This window comes from Colletotrichum abscissum (assembly GCF_030869225.1).
Source record: "Colletotrichum abscissum strain IMI 504890 chromosome Unknown Scaffold_84.1, whole genome shotgun sequence".
Taxonomy (NCBI): domain Eukaryota; kingdom Fungi; phylum Ascomycota; class Sordariomycetes; order Glomerellales; family Glomerellaceae; genus Colletotrichum; species Colletotrichum abscissum.
Genome location: NW_026850530.1, coordinates 12,131 through 34,511, shown reverse-complemented (window position 1 = coordinate 34,511; position 22,381 = coordinate 12,131). Strand labels below are relative to the sequence as shown.

The 22,381-nt window shown below is 53.7% G+C and overlaps 7 protein-coding genes across 7 annotated transcripts; 4 read left to right on the top strand and 3 right to left on the bottom strand.

The window, feature by feature from the left end:
• Positions 1–2,076: 2,076 nt before the first annotated feature.
• On the top strand, positions 2,077–2,334 carry CABS01_16160 (uncharacterized protein; the record flags this gene model as incomplete). The annotated part of the gene is made up of 1 exon (XM_060549492.1): positions 2,077–2,334. One exon carries the CDS (start codon positions 2,077–2,079, stop codon positions 2,332–2,334), a length of 258 nt encoding a protein of 85 aa, XP_060390121.1.
• Positions 2,335–7,672: 5,338 nt separating this feature from the next.
• Positions 7,673–8,569, top strand: CABS01_16159 (uncharacterized protein; the record flags this gene model as incomplete). Its single annotated transcript, XM_060549491.1, has 1 exon — positions 7,673–8,569. The coding sequence occupies one exon, from the start codon at positions 7,673–7,675 to the stop codon at positions 8,567–8,569; it is 897 nt and encodes a 298-aa protein (XP_060390120.1).
• Positions 8,570–8,868: 299 nt separating this feature from the next.
• On the top strand, positions 8,869–9,090 carry CABS01_16158 (uncharacterized protein; the record flags this gene model as incomplete). Its single annotated transcript, XM_060549490.1, has 1 exon — positions 8,869–9,090. The coding sequence occupies one exon, from the start codon at positions 8,869–8,871 to the stop codon at positions 9,088–9,090; it is 222 nt and encodes a 73-aa protein (XP_060390119.1).
• Positions 9,091–10,825: 1,735 nt separating this feature from the next.
• Positions 10,826–12,142, bottom strand: CABS01_16157 (acetate kinase; the record flags this gene model as incomplete). Its single annotated transcript, XM_060549489.1, has 2 exons — positions 10,826–11,315; positions 11,379–12,142. 2 exons carry the CDS (start codon positions 12,140–12,142, stop codon positions 10,826–10,828), a joined length of 1,254 nt encoding a protein of 417 aa, XP_060390118.1.
• Positions 12,143–13,058: 916 nt separating this feature from the next.
• On the bottom strand, positions 13,059–14,541 carry CABS01_16156 (uncharacterized protein; the record flags this gene model as incomplete). Its single annotated transcript, XM_060549488.1, has 4 exons — positions 13,059–13,267; positions 13,377–14,039; positions 14,100–14,224; positions 14,330–14,541. The coding sequence occupies 4 exons, from the start codon at positions 14,539–14,541 to the stop codon at positions 13,059–13,061; spliced, it is 1,209 nt and encodes a 402-aa protein (XP_060390117.1).
• Positions 14,542–17,181: 2,640 nt separating this feature from the next.
• Positions 17,182–19,694, top strand: CABS01_16155 (phosphate transporter; the record flags this gene model as incomplete). The annotated part of the gene is made up of 8 exons (XM_060549487.1): positions 17,182–17,268; positions 17,432–17,520; positions 17,593–17,863; positions 17,945–17,966; positions 18,035–18,117; positions 18,175–18,619; positions 18,737–19,210; positions 19,276–19,694. 8 exons carry the CDS (start codon positions 17,182–17,184, stop codon positions 19,692–19,694), a joined length of 1,890 nt encoding a protein of 629 aa, XP_060390116.1.
• A 237-nt stretch (positions 19,695–19,931) lies between these two features.
• On the bottom strand, positions 19,932–22,250 carry CABS01_16154 (glutathione S-transferase domain-containing protein; the record flags this gene model as incomplete). The annotated part of the gene is made up of 6 exons (XM_060549486.1): positions 19,932–20,312; positions 20,391–20,471; positions 20,562–20,745; positions 20,817–20,911; positions 20,983–21,502; positions 21,586–22,250. The coding sequence occupies 6 exons, from the start codon at positions 22,248–22,250 to the stop codon at positions 19,932–19,934; spliced, it is 1,926 nt and encodes a 641-aa protein (XP_060390115.1).
• Positions 22,251–22,381: the final 131 nt, after the last annotated feature.

The window sequence follows — 22,381 nt, the reverse complement described above, 5'->3', positions numbered from 1 at the left end:
TACCTGGTCCAATTGCAAGACAGAGCAATGATTCCCGACGGGGTAAGAGACTTGGAATAAAGACTGGAATTGTAATAGACTGGCAGAAGCGCACAAAGGAACGGGAACGAAACCTTCTTCAACTCCAACAAGACCATTCATAGCATTCGCAAGAGACTGAGGCAATAGAGGTGAGGAATAGAGGGGATGTCCACGCCAGTGGGTAAATAAGCAGGGCAGCGGCGGCGCATCGCATGATTGACGGCAAACGGACTGGTGTCGGTTCCGTGTCTGGATTGGTTGAACGGCGCTGTCCGACGGAGCAGCTAAGACCCTGGAGATCGGAAAATACATACCAAATGATGCACCATGCCTACCTCAGCCATCGTCGATGAGGGACAAGTCACCACCACATGGGATTGTACGTATGTACATGTGTGGCACCCTTGTTCGCTCTCCGGTGATTGCGCCACAGGGACGTGGAGCGTTGGAGAAGTGACGGGACGGGGGAAGTGAGGCAGACGAAGAAGGATGTGAGGAGAAGAGGAGCAGAATTGACTGGATAGTTGCATGTCCGGACTTACAAGAGGCTACCGTAGATAATTTAAAGGGGCACTTGACGAGGAGGACGGATACATGATAAGGTACGGAGCACCTCGCAAGCGGATATTAGGATCAGAGCCAAAATGGGGTAAGGAACCTCAAGGGCAGGAACTCTGGGGCACCATTCCGGATGTCGCAAAGCAGGGAAGAGGGGGACGCAGGACTACGTCTACAGCCACCCCCTTCTCACCCCAGCTGGGTACTTCCTGATCAACCTATCTTACTACGATCCTCAAGTATCTACTCAAAGGGCCCGAAGACGGGCGGTTGGGAGCAGGGGTTATCTAACAATGGCAGTTCGTCGAGGGGTCCAGCAAGCAACACAAGTTACAACACACCAACATCAATCAGGTGCAAGGAACCTTGGTGGGGCCGCACCTGCCCGCCAGCCCGCCCAGCCCGTTTTGAGCACAATGGGGCCCATACGCTTTTTTAAACCCCGATTCACTGCCATTCTCGAGATCTCGAGGTTCACTGGTGAGAGCAGTCAGCCGTAGGACCCTTCAAACTCTGTGACGCCGCAAAGGAGAGGGATAAAAAAAAAACTTGCTTTGCCCAACCCGCCGACTCGTTCCTTGGAATGGCGAAGCATTAGCGCCGCCGCCTTTTGGAGCCACACGTCCCCGAAACCCCATCTCCTCCCATGGCAATCGCGATCTGTTTGTTATATGGCGATTGCCATGGCATTACACTTGCAGTTGCAGACTTTGCTGGATCACTGAGACTGGCCAGTTCATCACCCCAACACCAGAATGCCCCTAGGGTCCTCCTCGTCCCTGATTTCTCGCCCTGCGTCGTGTGCCCTCGCCTCGCGTAGCCCCGATGCTCTGGAGCTTCCCCTCCGCGACTCCCAAACTTGTCACGTCGATTCCGTAGATGTCGTGTCTCGTTGTTGAAGCATGCACACACCATGTAAGTTGGACTAGGAGTACCTTTGTAGCCGCGGCTCCAAGCTGCCTCACCGGTCGAGAGCTAGAAGCAACTCTGTGCGGTACGTATCTGATAGCCGTGCATCCGTCCCCCCTCGTCTTAAGTAAGCAGTCTTGTCTTCTTTGGTGCTGGTGCCCAGGTTGCCCAACCTTACGGATACCTTAGTTCTAAACGGCAGGTGTGTATGGTCCACGTTCCATGAGTTCGTCAACCGGTGGTGCCATTCAGGGCATTACATAGTACACCTCTGCCCACAGCACGGTACCTGGCTGTAACTACTTCCCTACCTACCTGGGCCTACCTATGTATCCGTATGGGAAGCCACCGTTCCCGTTTTCTGGAACGTGCACCATACCGCTTGCGAGGGTTTCGCCTGCCGATTGTCCAGCCATACAGATGTCGACCGGAGAAAACTCCGCTACTATGCTAACCCGCCAAAAACAGGACAGCTAAAGGTCGACGGTGCTTTTTGACATTGCGTACCATGTTTCTGACAAACGGCCAAATATCAACCATCACTCAAAGGTTGGCCGATGTATCAGCATACCTCGCTCAATTTGATTGATGGTGATTATCTCAGCGATCGTTCCACCTCTCATCTGTTACATTGCGGCAGGGTCACTTACTCGTGAACTCACAGATAAACATGGGCACCGTCTGCAGCGAGCCACTATCACACAGTCGCGAAAACGACCAGACCACCAGCCCTGGGTCTGGGCCCACGGGGACAGTGCTGTCACGTCACAGCAAAGAGGAGAAGGACTCAGGAAGCAGTGCCGGACTTCATTGAAGCAAAGATTGCCGTCTTTTCGCGTCTTCTGACATCACGGACAATGATCAACGAACACCTCTAAGCGAGCAGATGGTAGCGATGGAAACATTGGAGACTCGAGAAGATTTCGCAAACAATTCTCGAACATCGACGATTGCGAAAGCATGCATTTGTGAAAGAATGCCATACTATTGGCCTCGGATTCAAGTTTCCAGCAAGTCAAAATAGAAGATCGGCCCCCCTGCCATGCGGAGATAAACCTAGGCATTCGAGTAGCTTTGCAAGGTTGAAAAGTCTCTGGCTTGAGATCTTGATAGATTATCTGGTGAGTGATGTGTCTTCTTTCCGCCACTCGGGTGATCATGAAGACCGTCATCTATCCATCCCTCGTGTACTTGGCTTTTGAAGTTTCTTCCCAGACGGCGTAACGATGCATGACAGGCGACGGGAGAACCTCAAGGGGGTGCCTCGACGGCATTAAGACGGTGCTGCCAGAAACAACCAGGTGGACGGGAATCATTTACTACCAAAGCAGTAAGGCGCTTCAGGTCACCCTGGTCTAGCACTTAGTGATCCTCACCCGTCTGCCTAAACCTTGCTAGGCAGGCTGGCACAGCTGGGAAAGCAATTGCAAGTAAATGCGCTCGCCGCTGCTAATCCGTAAGTATATAGCTGTTCGCTACAATCGGAGCTGCGCGCCAATCATTGCCGATAGACGGGGATGCTTCGAGTTCCGCTTACCTCCCAAAATCGCATAGCTTGGTTCCCCATCAGAGCCCAACCCCAACACTCCAGGATATTTCCTGACTGACTTCAGTCTTTCGGTACTTCTCAAGTTGTCACGAGCCACAGAGAGAGATCTCGATCGTGGACGATTATTTCCCTTCTCAGCTTGGCAAGTGGGCAAGCATAAGCAAGCTAGAAGACCCTTCGACGCCACATCACAGCCCGTTTCCCACTTGATCGGGAGGCTCATCCGTTCCATTAGCCCTTGCTGATAGGCTGCCTTTGACCCTTACGCCCTTTCTTACTTTTCTTTTCCGGCTTTCTTTCCCCATAGCCTGTACCGTTTCTGGCACAACTCTCTTCCCCTCCCAAACCCGAGGTCAATCCCCGACTTACCAGAGCCCTCGAGCCACTTTTGTCGACTCCTCTTGAGTCTTGTCGTCTCTCTGCACATTGGAATCCACGAGGGCTTGCTTCGTGCTGTACATGGTGCTAACATTCAAGGATATCGCTGCTACTAAACCTGCTTGTCTTTCGGAAATACGCTCCCGGAACTCAGTTGAGCTCTTGCCGGCATCGTTAGTTGAGCCACACATCCGGGAGGGTTGGATTAGGACTTATGGCTCACAGCACGAGGCCAGGCCGCTGAGCGAAACCCCCAGCTCTACGGATACATAGTCGGCAACTAGCCTATGACCCGGGCTCGTATGTAAACTGGAGATTGTAAAGGGACTTCTGGAAGGGCTCTCCGGCCGATTTGATGACGGTTCAATTATCCAAAGATGCGGCAGCCGTTACAGCATCCTTGCCCATAGCCCCAGCGCAACAACTCGCCCAGTTTCCCTTTCGAGCACGCGAACCTTGACATTTGGATTGGGTTCAGATTCAGTGATTCGTCCGGAAGCCTAGTACCTACTTTGCGCTACGTGCCTCTCTCAGATGACCGCCGTTCCCATGCACAACAGTGCCCATGGTAGGTGTTCCTCTCTCTCTCTCTCGCGCCGAATCAATCGCATAGACAGACGATGGTTGTCAAAGCATGGATAAAACGGCTTTAGACTTCTCTTCACCGTAAAAAAAAAAAAAAGTCGGGTTGCGGAAGCCTCGGGAAGCAACTGAGCTGACTTTTGGACACTTCAAAGCGCTTCATCTTTCTGTCGGCAGCAGTAGGTACCACGGTCAATCTCTGTTCTCTGTTGAAACGAGACTCAACTTTTCACTCGCAACCTCAGGACGAACGTTGCGAAACAAAAAAGAATTCGCGTGTCGCGTGGAGTTGGCTTGACGCCCGGTCGAGGGGGTTCAGCCTACATAGAGCTGGAAGTACATTGTTTCCCTGTCGTTCTGTGTCGGTACCTTTGGGCGGAATGCACACCTACAAGTACCGCAATGAGCTTGACATAGATATGACGACATTGGAAGGAGGAAATTTTCCCTCCCCAAAGGACGTACCGAGGGGGCCCTGCAGAGCTTAAGGTACATGGGGACTGCGTCGGACGAGGGGGGGGAGGGGCGTGTGTGTCAACCGCCCCTTCTTTTCTGCCCTTGCTCGTACCTCACGCCAGCCAAGTTAGGGAAGCATCTTACTGCTGAAGCCGCGCGAAGTCAGGTACCCTCTCACCCCCAGGTAGGTTTTGGAGCATTGCCGTCCTAAGCTGTTGCTCTTCATTTACAAAGGCATGTTGTTAAACCACCATAGCTGGATATTCGACGATAACGAGGGCCCGCTTGACCGGCCATACGCGCAAGGTCCCAACTGACACCTCACAAGAGCATCGCCGGCCGACGACCCTTTCTCTTCTGAATCCTTGAGCAGGCCTTCGCTGTCTCCAACAGGCTAACCGCCTTGTTGGGTCGGAGCAGGAGTCTCTTCATAACACGGATCCGCAGCGAGTGGGCAGTCTACTGTTTGTGGACAACCTCGACTATCAAGAGCCTTGCTTCGACGCCGCCCCGGGCCCAAGCCTTGGGTAGTCAGGGTACGGAGTACGGTTAGTTAAGCCATAGTCGGGGCTTGAAAAGAGGAGGCATCGTCTAGCAGCCTCAACGGACCACTGACGTCACCCTCGCGGGCCCTCGGTTCGCGCAGGGTCTCAAATTCCTCTTTCTTTCTTACTCTCCTCCTGGTCCGAGAAATACGGCCGAGTCAGGTGCGTCCACTTTTTCTTCGAGATCGCGATCTTCCTCAAGATTCCTGTGCGGCAAGGCCCATTTAGCTATGAGGAATCGTGTGCTGGACGGATTTGGGAGCACACAACGACTCATGCTCACCCAGTGGTCAGCTGGGTTGACAGACATGTTGTCGCCAAAAGAGCAAACATTGGAAAGGACCCTGAAAATAGTGCTGATTTCAGGAGAGCCTATCTGAAGTGCGCCGGAAAAGGATACGTCGTCTACACAATGTGAGAAGCTCCACCAGAGGGCAGTCATCTTGACCACCTGGACATTTTACGCTGGTTCCATGGCCATGTGAACAGTAGCGATGTCCAGACGGCTCAGTCTGTAAAGTTGCGTGCAGTCTCAAACGAAGAGCATTGGCGGAAAGAGAAGCACACGAGACCTCCCGATGGTGGTTTGACGCGCCGGAACTTCATCTCCTCAGACTACAGTCAACTCAGCTCGCAAGTTGATCGATCATTGTTTAAAAGACGATATAGGGTTTCTTGCCGGCTCAGACAAGTGGAGATGTTGCCCAAAGGAGGAAATGACTGAATGCAAGTCCTGGTCCCTTGTCACCAAGCGAGGCCCGAAAGCAAGGAAGTTGGCACCGTAGGGCAAATGGCATGCGCAATCCCGATCGAAATCGACAGCACAACGGGCCCAGAACAGGATGGAACGACCAGGGAAAAGCCAGCAAGCCAGGCACACACGGTCACCAGCAGGCATATGGCCGGCCCAGGAACGGTCTTCTGTTGTCGGTCTGCGTCGCATGTGCGGCTAGAGCCTAGAGGTAGGAGAGGGGATAGACTGATCGATTGGGATCGGGGCTGGTTGGAAAAAATATAAAAATAAAAATAAAAATACAAGACTGCTTCAGGTCATTAAATGGATATAAGAATGGGGATAAGCGACCAGGGGTGTACGATACACAGCAAATGAGAGGAGGGGCCTTGGAGTGCAAGAGAGAGAAAAAATTATGTGTAAAAGGCGGAAAACTTGGCTGCGCATCACCCACTCAGACCATGTCACTCGTTCGTAAACTGTCGGTCTCGGAAGCAGAAAACTCTTGGTCAATTTTGTCAGGAAGCCGAGAAATGCAAGGTAGTTCGGCTCGAATGTCTATGAAGGCAAAATGACATGGACATCCAATAATGCTGTTATCACGACAGCCCCTACCAATACAGAAAGGTACGGGAAGTTGAGAGTTTAGAGATTACCATCGTGCGTCGAGTCCCCTCTCCCTCTCCCTCTTCCGCGGGAGCTTTTTTTTGAGAAGTACCTAGACAATAAGCCCCGGAAGAGGCCCCAGAGTGTGAGAGCGAAAACAGAGGAGGAGAGGGGAAAGGAGGAGAGTCCACACATACCCCACCCCGGGGTGCGTAGCCGCCCGCCGCGAAGACTCGGGGAGCTACCCTGCAGAGAGAATTGGAGCTGGAACCGCTGAGCAAGGGGTGCTCGTAATAACGAAGAGAGAGAGGTACCTCTCCTGGAGTGAATGAGAGTGAGAGAGAGAGGGATGTGGCCCTGATGAGGGGACTTGGGGGTCGCCAAGGGGGGGGGGTGATCTGAAGGGGGTGTCGTACACGGTGGCTACCTCACGACCGGACCTTCCACGCTGTGGCTCCGGCCTTTCCTTGTCAGGGTACGTACTTTCTCTTCGCACTCATTCTCGACCCCTGCCCGAATCAAGTAGGCTGTCAGGTACGTACAGGTGCGCCACTGCCTGCTGTCGTTGTCGCCGCTGGGGGGAAGACACACACTGACACCCTGACTTCAGTCTCCAGGCACATTGAGGTAAACCCAGGACCTACCTGCGTGAAGGTACCTCATCTCACTACAGAGAGGTCCGGTACCTCAACCCACGTACCTTTGGTGGCATCCCAGACAGCGACCACAAGGTGCCAAAGGTGCGCAATTCTCTTTCCCATGCCCCATGCTCATCTCTGGTCTACCCTATACCCAATTCTTTTCCCCCTCTCCAAACACTCCCATACACTCCTCCACCCCATTCAGCTTTCTGCACACTCCTTCCCTTTCCCTCCATCCATGCCGACCGGCCCAGGTCCCCTCGTTGAGATACTTTGCTTCGGCCCACCCCCCTCTGCCCGCTGACCTCCCGAGCTTTCTACCTCCTCTCTGCCTCGATCCGCATCTCTCTCCTGGCTGGTATAATACTTCACTTGCGCCTCACCCTCCTGCGGCTTGATTAGCTGCACCACTACCTCTTACTCTCTCTTCACCAATTGTCCAGCCTCACCTCACATCAACTTTCCGGATCCTCTCCAAATACTACTTTATACAGGCCGACCATCCCAGGCACGACCACATCGTCAACAACCTCTCTACATTAATCACTAGTGGGACACAGTAGGGCCTCGTCGCCAAAAACAACACAGACTTGATACCTCTTTTATTCGATCAAAGAATACACACAAAGGAACAAAATTCCACCTCGACTCAATCACAGCTCTTCAACCCGGATATATGTCCAATCTCTCCAAAATGCATGCCCGAGATGCTACCGGCCGCCAGGTCTCTCTCCTGAACGACGAGCCTATCGCCCAACCCGCCCACCAAAGAATGGACTTCCGCACAGTCAACCAGGTCATCTCACAACCCTTCCACCCGGCACCACGAAGCAACTCTTCCTCACCTCACACTCCCGAGCTCCTCCGCTCCGACTCTTACGACTCCAACGCGAGCAACGATCCTCTTTCGCCCATGACTCCTACCTCGTATGACCCTTCTAGAGTAGGCGCATTCCCTGGCCAACCCATGTACGACGACTACGACATGCCCGCAAAGCGCCCTGCGTACGCGAACAATAGCCGTGCAGCTTCGTATGAGGAGGACAGCTCAGCAACATCACCCTTGCCGGAACGCCCGGGCAAGAGATACCCTTGCCGCTACCGCGACAGCCACGGATGCGAGAAGACCTTCACCACTTCAGGTCATGCCTCTCGTCACTCCAAGATCCACACTGCCGAGAAGGCTGTTCAATGCACTTTCCACGGCTGCCAAAAGAAGTTCACCAGAGCGGACAACATGAAGCAGCATCTCGAGACTCACTACAAGGACAAGTCTCGCTCCTCCACCTCCGCGAAGGCTTCACGTCCCTCAATGGGCGGTCTATCAGCATCCGGACGCAGGTCCTCTTCATCATCCGTTAGGGCCGCTGCCGCCAGCAACCGTGCTTCCCGCGACCAGCCCATGTGGGAGGGCGAGTCTCCTTACGGATATCCTCCCGGCCAAGCTCCTCTCCCATCCCCCGCTGCTAGCGGCGCATGGGATCTTCGCGGCCTGCACATGCCGCTTGTAAGCCGCCCCAGCGCTGCAAGAACACCCAGCAGCGGCCTGGACGCGCTGGCTATGGCTGTCGCTTGCCAAGAAGGTGCATAGAGTTTTGTTGGGATCAGAACGATTGCATGTCTCTTCTATCTCTCCCTCTTGGGCAGTTTCAACACTTATACCCGGTGGACTCTTGCAGCGTGTCCTATATAATACCCCATCATTCTCTATTTCTTTCGGCCGCTCCTATGGCCAACGGTGTGGAGAACTTCGCACGGTGGCTCTCGATTGTGACGGGTGATTAACCCTTCGCATTGAGGAGTCTTTCCTCTCCCATGTTTCCTTCTTTTCTAGTTTTTAGTTGATTTTATGTTGTCATTCGGAGTGATAGAGGGTCGCAAAGCATACGAATGGCGTACCTGCACATACACGGAAGGGAAACAAGGCAACAAAAATGGCGCGGCGTTATATATCACGTTTTGTTTTTGAACCGCGGAGGTTTTCAACCCGGGGGGCGGATTTCTTCTCTACACGGCGTTGGTTTCTTCACGGTTTCGTACACATACCCGAATCCTCGATTCAATCAGTACCGAGGGGCAGACGCATCACTGCGATTGTTTGTTTTAAGATGAGGAAAAAGGCTATTCCTGGTTAGGAATGGGATACATATACACGAGGTTTCCCAGACAGGCTCTCTTTTTGGAAGAAAACTGGGATGATGAGGATGCTGGAAAGTTGGAGAGTGAGTTTTCATGGATGGGCGCGCGGATTCTAGATACCAGCTGCGCCCAAGACCGGGGGTGGACGATCTTTCTCATAGACCACTTACACACATGAGTGGATGGGAAGTTGGGAGTCTGTCCCAATGTCGATATCACTCCCACTGCCTGTCGTCTTGGTTTATAGCCGGCGGCGAGGTCAAGAAAAAAAAAGAAGAAATACAAACACACGTTGAACAAGCATGCTCACTTCTGCCCTCTTCATTCGCTGTCTTTACGTGAGTAGAGTCACCAAAGTGGCTGGCTAACCCAACCATCACGATGTTCTTCGAAACATCACGAGAGAAGTTCCCAAGAGGGCATTCTTGTCTCACCATCGTGTCTCTGTGCCACGCAGCTGGTAAACGAGGAAGGCAAAGAAAGACAAAAAAAACAAAACACATCAAAATTCCCACGATGCATTCCAACCCACCGCCTAGCTGTTTGAGCCCACACGGCATGGGCAAGACATACCAGAATCCGCGCGGCCCCCAAGCAGAATTCCCCCATTTTCCCACGCTGATGAGCCTTTGTGATCCCGATCAGACGGTTAAAGACAAATTCCAGAGGTTTGTTCAGTCCTGTCTTCCCGTGCGTGTCTCTCGTTCTCCATCCCAAGTCCGGCATAGGAGAGATGCCTATCTCAACGGAGTACAGGGATGCTTGTCTGGGAAGATGGGGGAGGGGGGTGGCGGTTGGGGAGAAATTCTCCAGCATTGCATATATGTGTTTTGAACTTCGACGTTCCTAGGTGTTCGGGGGCTGTCATGCCACGCCGCATTGCCCATCCCGTCGGATCCCAAGCAAGCAGCAGCAGCAGCAGCAACGATTTGAAGATCTCGATCTACTGTCTTTCTTTTCTTTCTTACCTTTCTGTCCTTGCTTCTCCTCGCGATTTTGTTTGGTCCTTTGAAACATGGACAAGAACCACCACAGCAACTAACTCTACTTGACCTCCTCGGCCCGAACATGGCATCCAATGCGTACGGATATGTCTCTATTTTCTGCCTCCTCTACCACCTCTTTACTTTTCCCCCTTCCGCTTTCTGTCTTCTACACACCCCGGAGACAAGGCCCCGTCTACCTCAAGCCTGCCTCTCCCGTTGGAATGGAACGAGGCGTAAATGGTAACCCGGATCGGTCCACCTGTTGTTGCCTGGGATATTGTGGACGCTGTCAAATAAAACGACGCAGGCCACTTACCCGCTCGCCGCTGGAATGTAAGTTGGAACATCCCACGCTCGTTGGTCGGTATACGCTAGATCGCTGCGCAAACGGTTTCCTTCCCACGAGGTCTGCGGGGGTGTGCGGTGTGGCTAGGGCGTATGAGCACATGGGCGTCTTTTGCTCTGGCTGATGGACTGTTTAAGTGGTCTTGAGGGCGGCTCAATTCGGTGGATGGTTTCGTCTTTCCATTAAGTCTATCTTGTAGCCCTTTGAGCCCCGCCTCCGGTGTTGGTACCTCTAATTATCCGTCTGTCCCAACCCAGAACTGTTGCGCCAGCCCCATACGCCAGTGGCTTTCATCATCGTAGCAAACCTGTGCAACATCAACAGCTCATCGCGATCGTTGAGAAACCGACGGCTGCCCCTTGACACGAGCTGAAGACTACTGCTGTTTCCAGAGTTCCTCCTTCTCTGTGCAGAGTCTTGCCATCTCATACTGCTCGTCCGTTTGACAGACCAGTGTACGACACTTGGCTCTGTTCTTACCGACTTCCTGCACCGTATCGACAATCTTCCTGCTGTTGAGCTCGTCGTCGATGGTGAAGCCAAGGCAGATACACTGTTCTACGACGCGTTTCCGTAGCTTATCGCTCTTCTCGCCGATGCCACCGGCAAAGACCAATGCATCCACATCGCCATGAAGGGCGACAAAGTAGGAGCCGATGAAGGCGCATATCCTGTCAACAAAAATTTCGAACGCGAGTCTGTGCGTAGGCTCGTCCGAAGAAGCAATGACACCGAAGTTGGTCGTTCCTGTCAGGGCCTTCCATCCGCTTTGTTTGTTGAGAATTTCTTCAGCCTCGGTAAGATGCAACTTTGACGTTGAATTAGGGGAGAGCTTTCCGACGTCACTCGCGTAGTGAAAGACGAGACTGTGCGCGCACACAAGTTAGCTAGCTGCTAAACACGCGCAACGAACGTTGGCTACGATTTACCTCGGATCTACATTCCCGCTTCTCGTAGCCCCGGGCAAGCCGGCAACGGGCGTCAATCCCATGCTTGTATCCCAACTCTGGCCGTTTCGGATGGCGCAAGCGCTTGCACCACTCCCCAGATGAAGAGCGATGATGTTCAAGTCTTTGGTCTCCTTACCGAGGAACTCGGCGACGGACCGAGTGATAAAGGAGTAGCTGACGCCATGAAATCCGAACTTTCTGAGGTGGTTCTTTTTAGCTATTTCTTGGTTGATGGGGTACGTGCGGACGTGATCGGGGATGGTGGAGTGGAACTGTGTGTCAAAGCATGCAACGTTGACAGCGTCGGGCAGCTGCTCCACGCAAGAGTTTACGATATCAAGGGCCGGGCCGTTGTGCAGCGGGGCAAGGTCGCTGAGCTCCTCTAGGTGATGATATGTATCCTGGGTGATAACTTGGGAGCACGGATAGTCGCCTCCATGCACGATGCGGTGACATGTCAAGGCAATATCGGCCTTTTGCTTGATCTCGGGCAATTCTGCGTCATCAATCAGGGTCTTTAGAAGCACCCTGAAAGCATCATCTTGTGTAGACACCTTATCCTCCAGATCCTCGTTCTTCTTGACTTCAACGCCGCCGCGGGTGTACGATACCTGAGCCGGTGGAGCCGTCAGACCACTGATAGATGTCTCTGCAATCTGGCGGGGTGACTGCTTTGGCTCGGCTGAGTACACCGAGATTTTGACAGAGCTTGAACCCGCGTTAATGGCAAGGATAACCCTCATCGTGGATAGGATCTGGATGTGCAGTGGTGGTCTGCAGTAAGAACGGAGAGTTCGTCTCGAATGCCTTTTAAAACCGAGAATCGGCAGCAGGATGTGGTCGATCGGCGTGTTATGCAACCCACAGTTGGGTCCGTTGGCTCGGTCGATGAAAAATGAATCGACCACCTGATGGTGGTGTCTCGTATTAGACAATTGAGAATCAATGTGTTGAATTTAGGACGCAGTTGGACGAGACAGGTCAAGATACGACGAGCTGAATTGGGCGAGATCGTAAGCTTTTAAGAAGGGCATCATCAGTAGACGTCGGCGGTGGAATGGTCAAGAGCCGAAGTGGGCGGTGTTGCCCTGGGCACCATGATCTGAGGTTCTTCTCGCTGCAAACGCCCGCCTTGGCCGGGTGTGGTGACGTTCCATGGTGCTATTGGACTTCTGGGGGCGGGGGTCTGCTGGGAGCTGGCAGCTACGGAACCCCGCGCCGTGCCTTGTCACCCCACCAGATAGCGCAGAAGTGGAGGCTCTGTGGGGCCTGTCAAACCTGTCAACGCCCGGACCCGGGAACCCAAAGCGGCGCCTTCTCGCCATGCAAATAACACACCACTTTTTGGAGTTGCCTGATGCAATACACCAAGCCCAGTTGCGAGCTCTTGCGTGGAACCATAGCCCACCATCGCGCACTCCGTTGTGATGTCGATATTCCGCGAGCTGGGTGTCGATCAGGATTCGTTCCATCAGAATCCTGTGCAGCGTTACACCTCATAGGTATCTTCCCTTCTTGTGGATGACGGAAGTTGCAGAATAAGCCAGGTCAAACCCGAAGAGACGAGTCAGTCAATGGCAGCCCGACTCCTCTTATCCACTCGTTGTTCTGTGGCCTGAAACGGCTGCAGTTGAAGCTTGTCGTCGATCGAGGAGCCGTTCAAGCAGCCGAGTCAGACTCATAAGGATCTGGGGGCTCCACCACTGGCTCCAAGCCTCGAGAGATATCAGGGGACGGCAGTTCAGACATTTCTCCAGGAAGCATTTCCGGCGATGGCAGCTCAACATGGTGGGCAGGAAAAGGTATGCCGTGAAACTCGCTGTCGGAGCTGTGCGCTACGACCCAACTCTCCAAAAACCGAAGGTAATCTATTCCGTGTAAGTCAAATGTCCATATCCCTTTTCAAGGTGGGGTAGCAAGGGTGTGATAATTTCGCAACGAGGCGCTCAATGCCTGCTAAGAAGTGGTTCGCCATACCTTCACGTTTACTGAACTGTACGCCTATATAGCGAATATTCAGTGTGCCCGACGGTGCTCCGTCAGAAGTCGATGGGCCCCCTTGAGAACCGGAACGCACGCGGGGACGCATTCGTTGTGCCAGGTTGAAGCGTGAGCGGGAACTGCTGTTATCGGGAGCGCTGCTGCGTCGACTTCCGCGAACTGTCAAGCGGACCTGGCGGTGTCGATCGTCGCGGTTACGCAGTTCGCCCTCAAAATTGTGGATTTCGTATTCTCGATATTGCCGGCCACTCGCACGATTTGCAAGAACGGTCAGCGAGTGGTAAGTCGAGTATCGGTCCCTCCAGAGTTTGAGCCTCTGTACCAATCCCATGCCCCTAATATTACCAAAGCCGTCCGTTCTTCCGTGCTGATCGGACCAGACGACGTCAACATCGTAGTAATCAACCAAGTCTTTCCGACGAATATCTCCCTGGAAGCGTATAGAGCTCTCCACGGTGGTGAACTCGTACTTGACCTCGGTGAGGTGGTCATGAACCACCACACCTTCGCCGGTAGTGTATCTGACTCTATGTGGCTCGCGAAAGCTGACAAAAAGCTCGAGTTCGCAAGAATCTGTGTATGGACGATGACGGGCGTGCAAGGTATGAGGAAAGATGTCGGCGGGCACGTCGGACGGAACTAAACTATGGTCAGAATGATGGCCCCTGGCTCGGATGATTGATGCGGGGGATGAGGTACGGAAGTGTTCAAGAAGCTCGCTCTGGTAGCTGCACTGCCATAGTACGCGACGCTGCTCGGAGCCGACAACCTCCCAAGGGCCAAGATAAACCGTGCGCTCGTTGGGGGTATTCTCAAAGAGGGTTCTGAAGATCAACAAGAGTCAGAAAGGGGCAAAGACTACTTTCGAGATGTATGGTTACGGAGATTTGGAAAGAGGGGCTTCGAATCGAGTAGTAGAAAAATGGTACATAGTTGCTTGATAGCCTGGAGGTCCAAGATCTAGAGGATGAAGAGAGGCGTGCGGTGCTGAGGCCTCGGAGGTGAGAGCCGATATCGTCGAGGCGCCTGACGTTGGTGTCCAGGTCGAGTCAATGGGGCTTGCGTATGGCTGGCCGTAGGAAGGGGGCCGGCCAAGGGAGGAGGAGGTAAAAGACGAGCCGGAGGAAGACGAGGCGGCCATGCTTGAAAGGCCTTGGCCTAGTTCTTGTCTCGGAGCCTTGTCAACAAATCAATAAAAGGCTGCGGGGAGTTGAGATGGCAATCATGGCATGGTGTTGGAGATTTGAGTATATGGCCGATTCGTCTGGCGGTTCGAAATCGTGTGGTCGTCGGGAGGGTAAGCGCGCTTAGATCTCGGGACGGATGCATTCAAACGGCGGGAGGATGCGACGGCGAGAAGGTATACGGGTGCCAATTCCTCGCTCGAGGTAGCGATGGTCCTGGAGCTTTGCACGGGGCGAAGGGGCGACAGGCGCTGCACCTAGCATCAAACTAATGTTGGGAAAGGACGATAAGGCGGATGGCTGTGTCGCAGACGGAGAAGGAACGAGGGGCGCCGAGGCAAGTGACGGCCGGCAGGGTGCAAGCTTGATATTTCTGAGATAGTACGGATAGTGGCGCCTAAGAGGTCGGGTACCGTTAGAGAAATCTAATAGCCAAGCCGTCAGCAAAGCAGGTGCCAATACCAGTGCCGGGAACGGGGCCGGTGGAGATTGTGACCTGGCACAAGACTAGCACGGCGCCGTGGTAAAGCGAGGCTTGATGTTGGAGAAGAGTTAACTACCTTGGGTAATTGAGTTGGTATGGTTGAAGCAGACAAAGACGCGGCTTCCGAAAGTCAAGCGAGGATGGGGGACGATTTGACGGACGGAGCGGGGTCGCAATATGTTGGTGGTGAAGGGCCGGGTGCGGAGTCAGATGGCAGACGAGGGGGGATCCCGTCCGTTGGCGGATGGACTTTGGTAGATGAAGGGTAGGCAAATAAGGGGGAAGGACGTTCGGAACAGTACCTTACCTTACTGCGACGGGATGCCTAGCATGCAGTAAGGTAGGAGGGAAATGGGTAGTGGTGGGCAATGGGAATACCACAGGGTCCCGGGTGCGGACGAGGATCCGAAGAATTGGTCGGGTACCGCCGTACCGGAGACTAAAATTGTCAACGGTCCGCCGGTAAACTGTCTCGCTTACCTCAACCAATTGTGTAGGCTTCAACCGTAATTCTCTCTTTCACCCATCTGCCCTACCTACCTAGTTTATGCACCCATGGCCAGGTACTCAGTCTCAGAGCAACATGAAGCATGCTCCGGTCTAGCATTTGCGATGCAGCGTACCCAAGGTCAATGAGTGCTACGTTGTACCACGGGAAGGAACCCTATCTTCGGTATCGGTACAGAGTACCTACAGTAGATACCTTCCCTACCAAAGGTAAGGTAGACAATGGGATTTACGGATGGGGATACCGCGAGATGGATCGAGTATTGAAGTACTGCGTAGGTGGGGTTGGACGTACCAAATCCAGTTCAAGGTGCCCGCCGCCGTCAGGTTGGGTCGGCCAATGACAGCGCCTGAAGCGACGGCATGCTCAAGCGACTGGTACTGGGACTTCCCGTCATGCTCTCAACTCAGTGCCCACCTACACGGCCCATGCCCCCTACTGAACTATTCTGGTCCAGTCTAGTCTGTTCCTGCTGCCACCATGTCCGCTGCCAGTAGGCTGCGCACCTGCTCAACGCTCAACATGATGGCTCCATGTACGGGCGTAACGGATCGAGTTCTTGCAGTTCACAGTCACACTGTCAGGAGCCTGAGAGCTTAGTGTCTGTCAGGCCAAGTTTGGGGATCACGATGTTCAGCGAGGCAATGCAAGTGGTGCGTGCTTAGATAGCTCTAGGGTGCGACATCTCCCTGCCCGTCTCACGTTAACCTAAGCCCAAGGTAGCTTTCTTTGACGCCGGAGCATGCATGTTCACTCACTATCGATGTTCAACTACCTCATCCCGAGGATATGGCCAGTCCTGGTCAGTTTGACATAGCACTGGGCTCGGTTGAGAGACGCAATATCGACTATTGACAGCCTCTGGACGAATACGGCCACATTGGTTGGTTGCTAATAGGTGGGGGTCATTGTCAATGGAAAGTTGCTTACCTTACCTTAATTGAACCAGGGGATTCTGTCAAGATTTGCCGCAACCTTTTTCTTTCCTCGCCGAAAATCAGAATCCAAGCCTGCGGTTTCCTACCTTACCTAGGTACCTACTCACTTAGTCTTTTCAGCGCTTGGCAGCCCTCGGTCAGCCTGCTCTGTGGTTAGCGTCCTGTCCTGTCCTGTCCTGTCAACCTTACCTTCTTACTCAACGTTCCTTGCCCGGCTTCACTCTTTCTTCATTTGATCACCTTAGGACTGAGTTGCTCCCGAGTGTTCCTTCAGGCCCTCTTCCCATCGTTTCCGCACCATCATTTATGACTCCTACTCGACAAAGTCATCTCTTTACACTCAATCAACTCAATGGCCTTTTGTCAACTACGTTTGCGATTAAGATACCCTTGCTTGTAGATGGGTCCCGCTCACTGCGACCCATACTTCCACCTCCCCAATCCGACTATCCGACCTCTCCTGCATCTAAGCATAACACGCGCTGCTGCGTGAGCCTGTCTCGCCTCATACTCTGGTAGCGCAGCACTTTTCAATTCAAGGGTTGACTGTGTATTATAGCTACTGCCCCGTATCACAAGTCTCACTTCGCTCAACGAAGCCGTGCCTCCCTATTCTCATCCACCGATCGTAGATAGTGAATCACCTCGAGAAAGTCGAGCGGCAGCCATGTCGGCTTTGCCCGACCCTCTCGTGAGAAGAAACCGGGGCTACTTAGGCAGTGACAGCTCCGCCTTGTCCGCTCGCGATATTCAGGTACGTTCACTTACTGATTTCGTCCCGTCTCTGGTTTCCTGTTCCTACGCCACCACTCGCCTCGGTGCGCCTTTAGCTCTTACTTAGCCTCGTCCCGCACCTTGACAGCTGCTTCGATCCTTCATCGCATCTTACATCGGACGTTAGCTCATCATTCTTCCAGGACCGCAGTCAGTTGCGTTATGAGCTCGATCTCAACTCGTGGAACCTGCGTATTTGGGGCGTAGCCGCATCGGGTTTTCTAACAGATTCGTGAGCTATCCTCTCAATGCTCTCACCTAGAATGTGATCATCCAACAGCAGTACATTGACTATATCGCGTAGCTACAACCTCTTTTCCACAAATGTTATTCTTGCCTCCATAGCATTTGTGTACTGGCCTTCACCCGGCGAAAGATGGCAAGGGCTGCTCATCAACTTCTTCACTCTTCTGGGATCCGTGATTGGTCAATTGCTCTTTGGCTTTCTGGCCGACTTCTATGGACGAACACGCCTTTATGGCATTGAGCTTGTACTTGTCATTGTGTCGACAATTGGTGTTGCCACTAGCAGCTATGGCTTCGATGACATGAGCTTCCTGGCTCTTTTCATCTGGGTGAGTTACTACCGCCGGTTTCACTTCTCTTCTCCACTCTCCGTTGAGGACCTTCTCAGCTGACATCTGGAACTCTTATAGTGGCGCTTCGTGATGGGTATCGGTGAGCAACCAAGTTCGGCCGTTCCGTTGATTCGGCTCGAACAACCACGACTAACTCAAGAACAAAAGGCATCGGTGCCGAGTATCCCCTTAGCGCAGTCATAACCTCAGAATGGTCGAGCACTCAGTCCAGGGGAACTATGATCTCTTCTGTCAGTCAGCGAGTAACTTCTAAGTCCTCGGACCTCACTACTAACCAAAAGTGTTAGACATTCATGATGCAGCCCATAGGCCAAGCTCTTGCCCAGCTTGTCGGCCTCTGGGTTCTCGTCGGTCGTGACAAAAGCGAGGGCCTACAAGCCATGCAGTGTGGCCTCGACACGAAATATGATAGGGAATGTCGCCGCGCCGTCGATGGCATTTGGCGCATCGTCATCGGCTCTGGCGCCGTCCCCGCTCTTTTAGCCATCATTTTCCGGTTCTTTTTGTTCGACTGCGGATTATACAGTCTCGAGGTCAGGAACAAGCCCGGTATCGCCTTGAGAAACACGCAGAGAGTATACGGCGCTCCTGCTGGCGCGACAGCCGGCTACCCCATGACCCCTCAAGATGGGATGCAACCAACCAACTCACAACAGCCTATGCCCATCCAATTTTCTAAGCAGGATCTTTACAGGTACTTCATCGAAGACGGAAATTGGTACTACCTACTAGGTGAGCTCTTCGCCCAATTCTCTACGGGTTGGATTACGAGACATCGTCTCGGGTCTTGAGAGTTCACAGTTGTGGCCTCTTGTGTTTGACAGCACACATAGACTAACCATGACGCAGGCACCGCTGCAACATGGTTTTTCCTTGATGTAAGCTTCTATGGTCTCAGTCTTGACAATAGAGGGACTCTGTCAGACATGTGGGCGACCACGGGACCGACGCCCATCGACGACCGGCTACCGTGCTGGAACTCCAAGTTTCCTGACGGCAACGCAACCGCACGACTATGGAGCCAGACCGGCCTTCCGGTCTGGCAGACAGACGCAACTCTACCTTGCAACACCATCTATGATGTGCTTCTGGAACAGGCCAAGCAGTATTTGTTGACTGTGTCCATCGCCTCGATCGCCGGCAGTGCCTGTTTTGTCGTCGCTGCCAATAGGATCCCGAGAAGACTTTGGCTCACAGTTTCCTTTTTCGTTCTGGCTATACTATTCGTCATTACGGGTTGTGTATACTATGGCGTCAACAGAACCCCCGGAGCGCCGGCGACTGTCGTATTTGTGGCGCTATGCCACTTCATGTTCAACTTTGGTACGTGTCTTCTCGATTGCTCACATGCCGGCAGCAACTAACAGATGGCTTTTTTCTTCCTCCAGGGGCAAACACCCTGACCTTCATCATCCCAGCGGAAATCTTCCCAACCTGTTACCGCTGCACCTGCCACGGCATCTCCGCCGCCGCCGGAAAGCTGGGCAGCATCGTGGCCCTCCTCGTCGTGTATGGCATCAACTCGTCCTACACCGCCGTCAATCGGCAGGGACTCATCTTTTTGCTCTTTGGCTCCTTTGTCGCCGTCGGCGCCGTCTTCTCTTGGGCCTATCTGCCCGACTCCCAGCGGTGGGTCATTGACGAGGACACCGGGCGGCGCGTGCTGGAGCAGAAAACGCTCGAGGAGCTGGGAGAGGGGCGTGAGAGGGCGAGGCAACTAGGCGAGGTGATTACTGTCAAGGAAAAGTGGCATGATCTGAAGAGGAGGAGGGTGTCGCCTTCGCCTTCGCAGGCAACGAATCCGTAAGAAGAATGTTTTGAACAGTTGGGGATTAAACCATCTTTCAGGATACCTAGGATGAATAGTCTGGTTCGAATAGTTTGGCTTGAGGGCAGTGGAAATCTTGACCTCTTTTTTTCGGCCAATCCACATACATAATCATTGTGATCTGTTTCACTACGCACCATCCTTCTCGTCCCCCAAGTAGTTATGTTCACGCTTATCACCCATCCACCAAGCAAAAACTTCCTCCCCAAACGGTCTTCAAATGCTCAGCTGTCCATCCGGATCAAGAGCCACCTGCAAAAACTCCACAGTCTCAGCATACACAGCTTTCCCGCTCGTCGTAGCCTGTACGTGCACGTTGCTCTCGAGCGCGTCAAGCCACTTCGCCCAGCGCAAACCCGGCGCGGGCGCAGGCCACCCGCACATCGGCTGCAGGACGCGCGAGAGACGGACGGCAAAGGGTGCAAAGTGTACGTCAACGAGGGACATTGTGTTGCCCAGAAAGAACGGTCCTTCCTCGTCGGCGGCGAGGACGAGGTCCTTGATCGCGTTTTGGAGGCGCTCAATGTACTGCGGTCGCAGGGTCGGATCAGGACTGCGGAGGAGGCGGTAGAATGCTGGGGCGAGACGGGTGTTTATCTAAGGTTGGATACTCTGTGTTAGGACTATGATGGTGCTGATGCTTGCCTAGAAGACAAGGGAGGGAGTATGACTGACGTGACCTATCCATTGTCGACAATTTGCGCGGAGCTTTACGTCGGATGGGAAGAGTGGGATGGTACTGTCCATGTCTTCGAGCTGTATAGCCGGCAATGTTGCGAATGATTAACAAAGAGGGAGTTCGATGAGGAAGGGGGCATGCGTATCTGCGGAGGAGTTTAGACTGACATATTCCAATATCACGCCGCTGTCGGCACAAGCCCAGTCGCCCTGCCGTATCGCAGGGACGGTTCCCCTGGGATTTGCTTCCAGCAGCGGTTGCGATGCGGCCACCTTGTAGGGATCTTCTTCGCAGTACTGGTACGCTAGGCCCTTTGCTTCGAGTGCGATCCAGACGCTCTGAGAAAAGGGGCTGAAGGGAGGGAGGTAATTAGATTGATATATGAGAGACAGATGGAGAGTTCTGCCAGAGAAAGGACGAACCAGTAACATGCGGAATACAGCTTCAGATCGCTCTCTTTCTCATGCTTCTTGATGGTCCAGTGAGCTCGGCCCGTTGCCTTTCTAGGCCCATCATTCTATTTCAGCGACATGGTATCAGTTTCTGGGGAGGCATCTTCACTATCAGCGTAATGTAAGTAACCCTCACCTTGGCTGCATCGGTCTTATGCTTGGCAAGATACCGCTGTATACTATTCTTCTTCACCTCGTCGCTCTTGGCTAGGGTATGCTGATGCGGTCCAGGGATGCCGCTGACGCTGATGTGGCCATTAACCCGCTGAATTGTCCAAAACTTCTGCCCGGGCGCGGGCAAGTTGTTCGGCGTGGCGGGCGCGACCCTCAGCTCCCTCTCCCCGGGCGGCGCGAGCACGGTGTGCGCCCCGTTGAGCGCCTGACCGCCGTTCAGAGGCACGTAGGTGCCGTCGTCGACGTCGTGGAGGGTGGCGCCCGGGAAATACTCTGTGATCTTGATCTTGACGTCGCACAGGTTGAGCTTGCGCGAGATGCGGTTGCGGCGCTTCTTGGTCGGGTCGTCGGACTTTTTGGTGCCGGGAGGGCGGCCCTTGAGGCGGCAGTCCCAGTAGTGCGAGATGAAGGGCTTCTTCTTGTAGTTTTGGGTCGAGCGGTGGGAGTAGACATTGTCTACGTGTGGAAAGTAGGTTTCGAATCTTTTGACATGGTTAGACAATGGTACCTTGGGGTTGTTGGGCAGTGCTGCTGCAGCTGCGGCTGGAGTAGGGGAATAACGGACTGCTCATGAGTGAGAATGATGAGGCCATCTGCGTCAAACAGCTTCTGCCGCCACTCATCGAGGTTCGGGGGGTCGAGGACCCATTTTGTGCTCAAAAGACTGCCGTGTGGCCTCCATCCGGGGGTAGTGGTACCGTCAATAGGGATGAATCCGGCGGGCCCGACGAGAGACTCGCCCGTCTCAATCGTAATGGCTTCTGGCATCGCAAGGCCCGGCGCCAAAATACCAAACTGGCCATGCTGAACTGGCGATGGCTCCATCACGGGGCCATGGACTAACCGGTGTGAAATATTGGACGGTGACGGGCCCGTTGGTCCAAAACCACTGCCACCGACACCAGGCACCGCTACAGCATGCTGCTGCTCAGTTTGCCCGTCTGCGGCAGAAGTTATGTGTACATCCTGATCTCGTGAGAGCTCGGCGTGAAATACCGATTGGTGGGCCTCCATCCCAGACATGTCGATGGAAGACCCGTTGTTAGTAGGGGGGCCGGAGCCGGGGCGGAAGTGGGTTACGGCACCGGCATCGGCACCGGTAGCAAAAGGCGGAGGTGGCGGTGGCGGCTGCTGTAGCTGCTGGGCAGCGGGGTGGAGACTATGCGGAGGGATGGTCTCGCCCCTGCTTGCTGGAGAGACTTCAAACGGCGAGGACGGACCTGCTGGCATTTGACGCACGCGGGTGGGTGTTCAAAAAGATGCGGCGTGTTGCTGCTTTAATGCGTCGTGCCTTCGTCGACGCCGCAGTGGTTGGGGAAAAGTGGATGACGAGTGTTGGTCGACGTTGGGTGCCCAGTGGT